At 38.2% G+C, this 12120-nt stretch overlaps 2 protein-coding genes across 3 annotated transcripts in view; one reads left to right on the top strand and one right to left on the bottom strand.

Moving 5' to 3' along the window:
* LOC101843321 (integrin subunit beta 3 binding protein) overlaps window positions 1–12120 on the top strand; it is a 50508-nt gene that overhangs the window by 22713 nt on the left and 15675 nt on the right. Inside the window, exons 3-4 of the mRNA XM_013116469.3 lie at window positions 4191–4326; window positions 8476–8542. Of these exons, the coding sequence (XP_012971923.1) occupies window positions 4191–4326; window positions 8476–8542 (203 nt within the window). The remainder of the gene's footprint in view (window positions 1–4190; window positions 4327–8475; window positions 8543–12120) is intronic.
* Window positions 1–12120, bottom strand: part of Alg6 (ALG6 alpha-1,3-glucosyltransferase) — an 82823-nt gene that overhangs the window by 7062 nt on the left and 63641 nt on the right. The gene's annotated exons all lie outside the window — the stretch shown is intronic.

The raw sequence follows: 12120 nt of genomic DNA on the forward strand, positions 1-12120 counted from the left end.
CTTTTTCTGCATCTTAGACTACCATGGAAAAACTGAGGAAAAGAAGTATTTGGGGAACTTTATGAACACAATATGCCAGTATACTAAGATGTGTGATTGCTGAAGGAAGTTTTAAGTGAGAGAGTAGACAAAAGTAGGGTTTTAGTTTTCTCTGTGTGTGGTAGTAATAAACATTTTCCTTTTAAGGATCTGTAGTGACAGAGAGGAGGAGAGGAGGAAATTTTTGGTATGGAACACAGAGGGGGGGGAGAAACACAAGAGAGAGAGAGAGAGAGAGAGAGAGAGAGAGAGAGAGAGAGAGAGAGAGAGAGAGAGAGAGAGAGAGAGAGAGAGAGAGAGGAGAGAGAAACACAGAGAGAAAGAAGGGGGGAGTTTTCCTGAAAGGTACAGAACTATTTTCGAGAAGAAATATATTATCTACAGTTGCAATGTTTAGACATTTGGCAATTGGATAAAATAATTTTTGGTGAAAATAGGAAAACAGATGGACATAAATGTACAATAGGGCAGTAACTTTCATTCCTTGTACATACACAGTGAAATCTTTCTAGGCAATAAATTCTTGGAGAAGTTGAATAGGACTTGGGTAAATGTCATACTTTATGACTGAATACATATAAACAGGTGAAAACTCAATATGAAGAGGTAATGGTAACTCCCTGATAAAGAGACTTAGAACCCTTTCATCCTACAGGATGGATTGCATTAGAGATATAATGGTACAAGTGTTGGATATTTTTTTAAAAGATACTGCTTACAATTTTGCCTATTATGGATATAGGAAATAAATGCCTTTTGTTCCACCAAAGGAAATATATATCATTTAAAATGTTAACTATAAAAATTTTGATCCCATAGTTTCTAGAACAAATACCAAGATTACTTTTAAAGGTGACATAGCCCTAGGTGTATTAAAGGATAGTTGACCATAGAGAGTTATGTAACTGTTTTACAACAGCTTCCAAACTAAAGTTGTTCCACAGCATTGACAGTATCTGAGCATTGAAGCCTTCCCTTTATTCTCTGAGTTCATCCTGTGTACTCAGTACTCTTGACTTCAGGTTCTTGTGCCTCTTTTTATTTTCTTTTTGAGACAGGGCTTTATGTTTCTCAAGGTGGCCTCATATGCACAGTGTAGACATGGATGTCTTTGAACTTTGATCCTTTGCCTCCACTTCTGATTGCTGAGGTTTATAGGCATTCACCATTGTGCCCAGCTTATTCAGGGTGAGGGACTGGAATCAGGACTTTGTAGGCAAATGTTTTGCCAACTGAACTACATTCCCAACTCCCTAATGCCTTGTCTCTTATCTCAGACCTGTCTTTCCTATCTTTCTGTATCAGATTACTGTAGTTCACTTTGATTGTCCTCTCTTTTTTAATTTGTCTAACATGTACACTAACTTAAAACCTCATCTCTGGCTTGTTTAACTTCTAGCAGACACTCTTGGAGGCCATAATAATTTATCTTTTTTTTAAGCTGTGTCTGTGTGTGTGTGTGTGTGCGTGTGGTGTGTATGTATGCATACATGCCACAATACATGTGTAGAAGTCAGAGGACAACCTTGAGTATTGGTTTTTGCCTTCTACTGTAGCAGACTTTCTTTTGGACCACCAACCAGCTCCCAATTCACAACACAGAGACTTATTATTAGCTATGAATTTTCAACCTTAGTTTATGCTTGTCCCACTCACTCTTACAAATTAAATTGCCCTATCTCTCTCTCTTAATCTACATTTTGTTTCAGAGCCTTTTACCTTTTTTTTGTTCTGTATGTCCTATTCCATGTCTGCCTGGCTGGTTGGTCCAGGATGTTTCCCATTCTCCCTTATTCTCTCTTCTCGTGCACCTAGATCCCTCCCCCTACTTATTCTCTCTGCACCTGCCAGCCCTGCCTATCCCTCTACTGCTCAGCTATTGGCCATTCACCTCTTTATTAGACCAATCAGGTGCCTTAAGCAGACAAGGTAAAACAAATGCAGCACATCGTTACATAGTTAAACAATTGCAGCACAAACAAATGTAGCACATCTTTACATAGCTAAAGTAATATTCCACAACATTCTACCTTGTTTGAGAATGATTCCCTTTCTGGTGACTGGAAGGCTAGCTGACCACAGAGATTCTCCTCTCTCTACCTCCCATCTTGCTATAGAAAAACTAGGATTGCAGACTTATGCTGTCAGGTCTGGCTGTATGTGGGCTTGGGAATCTGAACTTAGGTACTCATGCTTGCAGGAGTCTCACGTCCATCTACCATCTTGCCATAAGAGTGCTCAGATTACAGATGGGTTTTATTTCATCTGGCTTTATATGGATTCTGGAGATCTGAACTCATGTTTGATGCTGATTTACCTTCCTGGTACTTCATTTTGTTTCCTTATGCACATTAGTTACATGATCGGTAAGCATCGTGGAAAACAAGGCCCAGAGGGATTCAGGAGCAAACAATAGGGCGACAGTGGATATTTAGAGAAAGTAGACAGAGTTGGAGACCTAGACAAAAGAAATTGGGAGGGAGGGAGAAGAAAAAGGAGGGGAGAAGGGGAGAGGGGAAGAAATCATGAGGCATCAAGAAGGTCAAGTTGGGGGAAGAACAGAGGAGGAGAGCAAGGAAAGAGATACCTTAATAGAGGGAGCCATTATGGGCTTAAGAAGAAAACTGGCACTAGGGAAATCTCCAGGGATCCACAAGGATGACCCCAATTAAGAATCTAAGCAATAGTGGAGAGGCGACCTTAAATGACCTTCCCCTATAATGAGATTGATGATGACCTTAAATGCCATCCTAGAGTCTTCATCCAGTAACTGATGGAAGCAGAAGCAGAGAATCACAGCTAAACACTGACCCAAACTCCAGAATCCAGTTGTAGAGAAGGAGGAGTGATGAGCAAAGGGGTCAAGACCATGCTGGGGAAACCCACAGAAACAACTGATCTAAGCAAGTGGGAGCTCATGGACCCCAGACCAACAACTGAGGAACCAGCATAAGACCAAACAAGACCCCCCGAACATGGGTGTCAGTTGAGGGGCTTGGGCAGTCTATGGGGCCTCTGGCAGTGGAACCAGTATTTATCCCTAGTGCACAAATGGGCTTTGGGAGCCCATTCTCTATGGGAGGATACTTTCTCAGCCCAGATACACCAGAGGAGGGCCTAGGTCCTGCCCCAAATGATGTGACAGACTTTGATGATCCCCCGTGGGAGGCCTCACCCTCCCTGAGGAGTGGATGGGGAGTTGGATGGAGGGTTGGTGGGGGGAATGGGAGGACAGAAGGAAGAGGGACCTGGGATTGGTATGCAAAATAAGATTGTTTTTAGTTTAAATAAAATTAATAATAAAAAAAAGAATAGCTCTGGGGAAGCTAAGAGATAACATTCAGAGCTAAGATGATAGGCTGATTTGAGACACACATGTGCCTAATCTACTATGGGAATTGTAGGTGCTAGCTCATAAATGAACCAGTGAACAAATTAGTATATTGAGTAGAGTAGGATGGCCACTTTTCCTTTTAAGTTATTCATAAACATGTTTTTGTTCCCTAATGTGCAAAGATAAATCATATTTTTCAGGAACAAATTCTGATGGGTTAGACAAAAATGTAAAATATTACCAGAATATATACTGCTTAGAAGAATACAAAGGAGAAAAGTTCAGTTGTGCAGTACAGGCCAAATGCTTAAGCGGGCATAAGTGGCAGGCTCAGTTGTTTGGACACTGGCTTGTTATCAGTAAGGCAGAGCATTGATAGAGAGGTGTGGGTAGGCTGAGGAGAGCCCTGAACTTTCCTAGAGTTTCCTTGTGGACCTTAGTAAGAAGTGTCTCTGAGAGTCCTGGTCTGGCTCCATAATTACACTTCACATTACATATTGCATATTAGCATTGGAAATGGGCTGACTAGATTCCTCATCTCTAAAGCTGTTGGAACACATATCAGCAGTTAGTAATGTTTCACATCAAATTTTCATAAATATCAAATTGAGATGTCCTAATTGTTGTAGAGATCTAAAATATCTACCTCATCTGAGAGAAATAATGTTCACATAGAAGGTGATAAATGCATTCAAAATCTGAAAGAAAGAACAAGAAAAGTAGTATTAATTTGCATTTTCCTGGGTTACTTAAGGTATTTTCAAAGATCTGTAACTAAAAGTAAGTACTTCTCTTCCAAATTATTATTTATTTCTAGTCATTTAGTCCTTCAAGAATCAGAAGGAGGAAAAGTATTACAGCTTACTCTCCAACAACTGGAACTTATCAAATGAGCCCATTTTCTTCTCTCACAACCCTCAAAGAACAAGAGTGTGGAAACGGACCATCAAATGGTTAGTTGAACATTCTTTTCCACTTATGGTAAGATTCTTCTAGTTATTGGTTAAATCAAGGTTTTGATTTAGTAATATATAGCTCTTGTTGAAGCTGGTTTTTCTCTCTTCTCAAGGAATTTAACATAAGAAAGGCTAGATGTAAATGTTACTTTGAACATAAATGTAAACTTTGTAGACACTTATTTTAAAATGCTACTGCTGTTCCCTCACTATCCCATCTATTAAATAGAAATTATGACCTGACTGCCGTCAGCTACTATCAATTATAATGGTTACAGATATGCCCTTAACAAGCTATCCATCATGTGCATAAATTAAAGGGCATATAACTCAGGTATTGCCACACTGCAGTTTAAGAGGGGTACTTCTAAATGTTATTTTTATCCATATTGTCCATTTAACTATACCCACATTTAGTATATGTTTATATAGTTTACATCTATTGTATTTAAGCTATAAAATTTTTCCTTATAGAATAATCTAATTTTTATATAAAATCATTTAATTCTGACCATACATATTTGTTGTTATCTAGTAGTTTACTGCTATATTTAAAGGCACAAGTGTAATTTTATATGCTTAATAGTTTTTTTATATTATAAAAGGTCATGAATCAGTGATATATCATTTTCTGTAATATAAAATTTTAAATAGGTTCAAATTTAATAAAATGTATTTTAGATATGCTGTGATTAACCTATTTCATATTTTATTGTTTAACATTTATTGGATGTTAAGCATATGCTAGAATCTATAAAGAAACTGGTCTCATTTTACCTAATTTATTTAAATAAACACAGAAGATATTAAGCTTTTGAGTGTCTTTGATTTTAGTTTAATCAAATGCTTTAATCCTAAAGCTATTAATATTATGTTTGTTTTCTATGTTTTTATATACCTGATATATACTTCTTAATTAAAAATAATAGCTTAGAGATTGTATATCTCTGTATGAATATCTCAATAGATTTTAAATTGATACATACTCAATTTCCATATTGAAATTAAATATGGACTTAAGGGAGCATTCTTTTTGCCCATAAAAAGATTGGCCACATGATTTCACTTGACATTTATGGGTAATTATGGATAGTTATCATATTAAGATACTAAATATGCTCTTTTTTAAAAAGTCAAACTGCAGTGCTTCTGAGGTGTTGGCAATATTCTAGGTTTTACTTATGTGGTGATTACTGATTCACTCTAGTTACTAATTGAAGTGGACATGTTGTTTAATGCTTTGGTAGATATGTGTGTATGTGTATATGATATACATATATAGCCATGCATATCACATATAAAAATTTAAGGTCCTGAATTAGATCACATCATTTATAATCATATTCCCAATCCTAATAAGTCTTCTGCTTGCTTTAGAAATAAGAAAGCCTAATTGTTATCAGATATCATAAGTTCCAAGTTAAAAAATATAATTTATAAACTAATTTAAAATTCAGATGAGGTCATGATCTCCTTTACTATTTCTCCCTTTTAAAATATTTGTTCAAACCCTAATGGGAAATTTGAATAACATTTAGAAACGTTTTATTCCTACTTGCTTCTCATTAGACTTGATAATAAACCCCAAACCCTTATTCTTAGATTTTGCATGTTCAAGTCTCACAGTTCGAATATGAAGGTCAGGGGGCAACTTTTTTTAAAATTTTTTTAATTTAAATTAGAAACAAGCTTGCTTCACATGTCACTCACAGCTCACTCTCCCTCCCCTCCTTTCCTACCCCTCACCAGCCTCCCCAGCTCCCCACCCAGTCCCCACACCATTCCCCAGGGAGGGTGAGGCCCTCCATAGGGGATCTCCAGAGTCTGTCATTTCTTGCAGGGCAGGGCCTAGGCCCTTCCCCATGTGTCCAGGCTGTAAGAGCATCCCTTATTGTGGGATGGGCACCCAAAGTCCATTTGTATGCCAGGGATAAATATTGATCTACTACCCAAAGCCCCATAGATTGCCTAGGCCTCCTCACTGACACCCACATTCTGCGGGTCTGTATCAGTCCCATGCTGGCCTCTCAGCCATCAGTTGGAGGTCCAAGAGCTCCCCCTTGTTCAGGTCAGCTGTTTCTGTGGGTTAAACCAGCTCAGTCTTGACCCCTTTGCTTATCGTTCCTCCCTCTCTGCAACTGGGTTCTAGGGGTTCAGTTCAGTGTTAAGCTGTGACGGTGTCTGCCTCTGCTTCCATCAGCCACTGAATGAAGGTTCTAGGATGGCATATAAGGCAGTCGTCAAACTTATTATCAGGGAGGGGCATTTAAGGTAGGTTCTCCACTATTGCTTAGTTTGCTGGTTGGTGTCATCCTTGTAGATCTCTGAAAATCTTACTAGTGCCTGATCTCTCCTCCAACCTATAATGACTCCCTCTATTATGGTATCTCTCATCTGCTCTCCTCTATTCTTCCCCCGACTCAACCTTCCTGCTCCCCCATATCCTTCTCTCCCCTCCTCTTCTCCCCCTTTCTTTTTCCTGGTTCCCTTTCCCCTCCTGCCCCCCATGCTCCCAATCTGCTCAGGAGATCTTGCCTCATTCCAGGGGGCAACTTTTGAGCATAAATTCTCCCTTTCTTTCTTGTTGCACTTCTTTCTGGTGCTGGGCTATGTTCTCTGAGCCAGCTGGCCTGTGAGTTTCAGAACGATTCTACTCTCTCTGCCTCCTGTCTCCAGTAGAGGTCCTGAGGTAACAAATGTGCACCACCACACCTTGCTTTTTTCATGGACTCCAGGGCTGAACTCAAATCATCAGGGTTGTGTGACTTTTACCCACTGAACCATCTTCCTGATCCTGGAAACCCATATTGGGATTTTAAAAGCCATTCATCCATCAAGTACCTACCCATTTTTCTTCCCATGTTTTAGCAGCTCTTGTTATCTACCGTACTTAGTCATGCTGAGCCCTTGCTGACTTTGAATCTTTTAGTCCTGTCTCCACCTCCAAAGTACTGGGGTGACAGGCATACAACACCATGCCCAGCTTAGGTTATTTTGTATAACTTACTTAAAACAGTAGCTGGCCCTAGTAAGTGCCACATGCTAACCATTGTCATCATTACCATTAATTGTGCTTTCAAGTTTTATCCACTGAAAGCTATTTTCATTAGTTAAAGAAAAGGCTCCCTGGATCCCTACCAGAAACTTCAAATACAGTTCTGAATGTAGTGCAGATTCAGTGATAACACACTTGTATAGTCAGTGGTTTGTAAAGCTGTACTTTAAAAAGGTAAAAAGGTCAAGAACACAATTATTAAAACATGCATATATAACCTAGAAAGAAAAATGCCGATATGATTCCATAGTCCTTTAATATATATTATGTTCCTTTTGGGCTTTGCTTGATTTTTGGGTTTCTAGACAGGTTTTCTTTGTACACCCCTTGTTGTCTGAAACACACTCTGTAGACAAGGCTGGCCTTGAACTCATCAATCTGCCTATCTCTGTCTCCCAAGTGCTGTGATTAAAGGTGTATCCACCAAGCCAGGCATGTATTGTATCTACTTTTTAAGTAGAATGAAATGAAGAGAACTATTAACTGAAAAATGTTATTTTGAGAGCTATTTCAAGTCTTACTTAGAAATTGAAAAGTACTTAAAGATCTAAGAAAACCAAGATTTTTTATTGACCCACATATTGGCTAACATATGGTTTATTATTATGCAATAATAAAAATATTTAAAAAGTCATTGGACACCTGATTTTAAAAAATCTAGTAAAATAATCTGGGCTGCTGCTGGCTCCTGGGGCTAAAATATGAAAATGAACTACAAGTTAAGGAAGCAATTTTAATATTTTATTTTGGAGCTTTCCTGAGTATACACAGTATAGTACAAAATTCAAGAAATGACTTTTGGTCAAGATTTTCTTTAAGAAAAGGAAATTAAAAGAACAAAATAGGACACCTTTTCTTTCTTACTTCCCTTTTGTCTTTTCCCTTCACTTCCTATTTAATATTCAACAATCTAAATTCATTTTGTTGTGTGCTTGTTCTTTAAGTTGTGTCAAATGATGCATGTCAGTCCTCCCTATTCTGTCTTTCAATCGGTGGAATTATAGGTAGCTAAAGTGTGGCAATTTAATTGGTTAAAATGTGGCCAATTGTCTCTTTAATGTTGTGTCCTTTTCTTTGTTACACTCATACAGGAAAGAGAAAACGGAATAGCCTCAGCTCACCTACAAGAAAGGAATCCACGGCAAAAGACAGTGATGAGTAAGCTTGATTTTGAATTTAGAGTCACTGAATATTGTTCAGGAAAAACTTGACCTCTTTTAAAGTGACAGTTTAAGAAAAATCATTTATTTTGTGAATTAGTTTATACTGGACTGAATCATTCTATCTACACATGTGTTTATTTTATATGATTTTCTCTTTTAACTTTGTTGTTAAGGAAAATATTTGTGGTGTGTTGCAGTGCTTATATAGTGGAGATGTATAACACTTTAATTTTAAAAGTAATTGACCCTAGGTCTGGACCGGTGCAGATAGACCAATTTGGGGGTCAAACTAAGGAACCCTCATTTAACAGTCACATAGGAATAGAAAGGGAGAATGCCACAAGCGAGGTGGTGATGGTGGGTGATAGGGAAGGCTCTGAGCAGCTCAGATTGCAAGCCGATACCCAACCATGTTCACATTGGCCTGCCGCCATGCCTTTGAATAAAAGTACTTTTTACAGAAATTCTGTGTATCCTATAAATAATATTTATTTATGTTACCCTGTAATAATTAAACTAGTCAAAGAGGCTTGTGTGTTCGTCTCATTTACAAAGTGATTTCTATGTGCTATACCATAGATGTAAAGTGAAGTTTCAACTCTCATAGGACTCATGGTCTTATGTTGTAAGTTAATATATCCTCCTCAACTAAGAAATGAGTTATGTTGAAAACTTTTCCTAAGTCATTTATATGGAACAATGAAGCATTTATCTAGTTATTCTTTATCAATAAAAACTCAGAGTTAGATACCGGGGTAAGAACCTGATTGATCAGAAAAGCAGTGGAGAAGTTACCAGTGACATCTTCTCTCCCCCCTTCCTCTATCCAAAAGGGATAAGCTCTCTAAGCCTCTCTCTACTACTTCCTGTGTCTCCCTATATGTTCTCCAAAACCTCTATGGCTAATTTTGTCAGCTAGTAGCTAGCACTGCCCTCTGAGTCAAGGTAAGCTTTAGTGGAAGTCTCTGGAGTGTCAGAATGCTGTCAGAACATCCCACAACAGAACTCGGATGCACTTTCCTTTCCAATAGTGTCAAAAACTATAGTTTTCAACATAACTCATTTCTAAGTTGAAGAGGATATATTAACTTACAACATAAGACCTTGAGCTCTAAGTGGATGGAAACCTAAGTTTGCATCAGATCAGATGTTCTGTGTTTCATAAGGTAAGTGACCAGTACTGGTTGCTGAGTGCTGTTTAAACCCTGCAGTGAGGAAGGTCGTCCTCTGGGAAGCCTTGCTTGCATCTCCTGCTCTACCTCTTTACTTGCTTCAGGGTTCTCTAGACACATTCTCCCTGCCATCAAATGTGGTCCTGTTCTATGCTTTCCTACCCCACAGATACACTTAAAAAGTGTTGCTCCTTTGTGTGTGTGTGTGTGTGTGTGTGTGTTAGGTAAAAGCATTTCCATGGTGTGCCGTCAAGGTCACGGACTAGCCTCCAGGACTCCGTTCTCTGATTCCATCGAGTGGATTGCCCTGTCACCAACCCAGCAAAGTGTTTTGCTCTTTACTTCTTTTTCAGTATTTTTAAAAGATTAATTTATTTTTATGTGTATGATGAATGTTTTGTCTTTAGATATAGAAATTCACTTTGGGGATAGAGGCCAGAATTTGATAAATTCATTTCTGTCAACATTTGTTTCTGAAAACCACACCCTTCAGTGTTAAAATTACTGAATTTAAGTACAGATACTTTGAAATAAATAAAAATAATTCATATTGAAATTATTTTTCTACTTTAACATTTTTCATTCTTGTCTGAGATCTATTTTTAATTTTTTTAATGTTTCTCTTCTATTTTGGAAAACCACTATAAAGACTTGAATTTTTTTAAATCTCAGATTAAATGGGACACATTTATGGGTTAGTTCTAAATTATCTTAAAATATTGTGGCAATATTCCCCCATTGGTTTTCCTTTGCTCACTATCATGTAGTGTAGAGAGGCCAGGAAAGAGGAAGTTCAAGGGGCCTGTTTACAGAGTGTTCACCAGGCTGTGGTGGGTTCACTGTTCTTTACACATTTTAAGATTTTTTTAAAGATTTGCTTATTTTATCGTATGTGCATGAGTGTTTTGTCTGCATGTATGTGTGTGCACCACATGTGTGCTTGGTGCCTGAGGAGGTCAGAAGAGGGTGACAGACTGCCTAGAACTGGAGTCACATGCAGCTGTGAGCCAATGTGGGTACTGGGAATTGAACTCAAGATTCTCTGCAAAGCAACTGCTGTCATAAATTATCTCATCTATCTTTTGCCTATGGGCTTTTACCTTTTCTTACCTCTGTAAATCTTACTTTCACTCTTACTCCGTGGCTGGATTGCTGGATGGGTGGCTGGGTGGCTAAGTGGCTGGGTGACTGGTCCTTAACACCCTCTTCCCCTTATTCTCTAGTGGATCCTTTTCCTTGTTCCTCCTTCTGTTTATCCTCTCTGCTGCCAGCCCTGCCTATCCTTGCTCCCTGGCTCGTTATTGGCCGTTCAGCTCTTTATTAGGACCAGCAGGTGTTTTAGACAGGCCCAGTAACACAGCTTCACAGAGTTAAACAAATGCAGCATAAACAGAAGTCACACACCTTAAAATAATATTCTACCACACTTCCCCTTTCTGTCTAAATAAAAAGAAAAATTTTAACTTTAACATGGTGAAACTACATACAACCGACAGATATCAAGTAAGAATTAATTTACAGTATTCTGTCTACTTGTCATTATCATATTCAGAGAAAATAATGCATTATCAATCCTATCTTAATGAATCCAAAGTTTTATATCTAACTTACTTTCTATAATATCTAAGGAAAACTGCAACTGTAACTACCTAGTCTTCAACTCCATCAAAGGCACTAGGAGGATATAGTATTATTTAAGTAAACAAAAAGTACATTGCAAATGACTTCTAAAAACTCTAGAAATGACAGAAATATCTAAATACCTGGAATTTTACCCAAAGTTCCTTTGCAACATTGGGGAATCCATCGTCAGCCTACAGACATGTAGTATCTGGCAGACTTTTCAACAGAAAATTTGAAAAACTGCCCACCTATATTGACAGTTTGCTAGTCACTTCCCTCTGTGTCCTGCACAAGGTCTATTCTTCTGTGAAGCAGGAACACTGAAGGACCATCCCACCTTGCTTTTGGCAAAGCACTTTTAATTTCCATTTGACAAAGTTAAGGCATTCCTAATCTAGGCTGGTTTCTTTCTACTGTCCCTCTTTCGATTCCAGGTCTCTTGGCAGCTGTCCCTTGCTTTTCAGCAATCAAAAAATTCAGAAGCAACCAATAGCATACAGGATCCAGACTCCTGTGTATTATTGCCCATCTTTACGTGACTCAGTCTTTTTTATTTTTACTCTCTTTAAAGACTCTGTTTTATTATTTTAAACTATTTCTTTCTTTCTATACCATTCATACCCTTTTCTTTTTTTCTTAAGCCTATGCACATTGTAGTCTAGAGGTTTTTCTGTCTGGATCTCTTTTTCTGTGTATGTAGTCTTTTTGACCGCACTGCAAATTTTGAGCTGTTAAGTTACACCTGGGTCCTCCACGTCCATGTCATCTGGCTCCACCC

Source organism: Mesocricetus auratus, unplaced genomic scaffold (genome assembly GCF_017639785.1).
Source record: "Mesocricetus auratus isolate SY011 unplaced genomic scaffold, BCM_Maur_2.0 Super-Scaffold_100014, whole genome shotgun sequence".
NCBI lineage: Eukaryota > Metazoa > Chordata > Mammalia > Rodentia > Cricetidae > Mesocricetus > Mesocricetus auratus.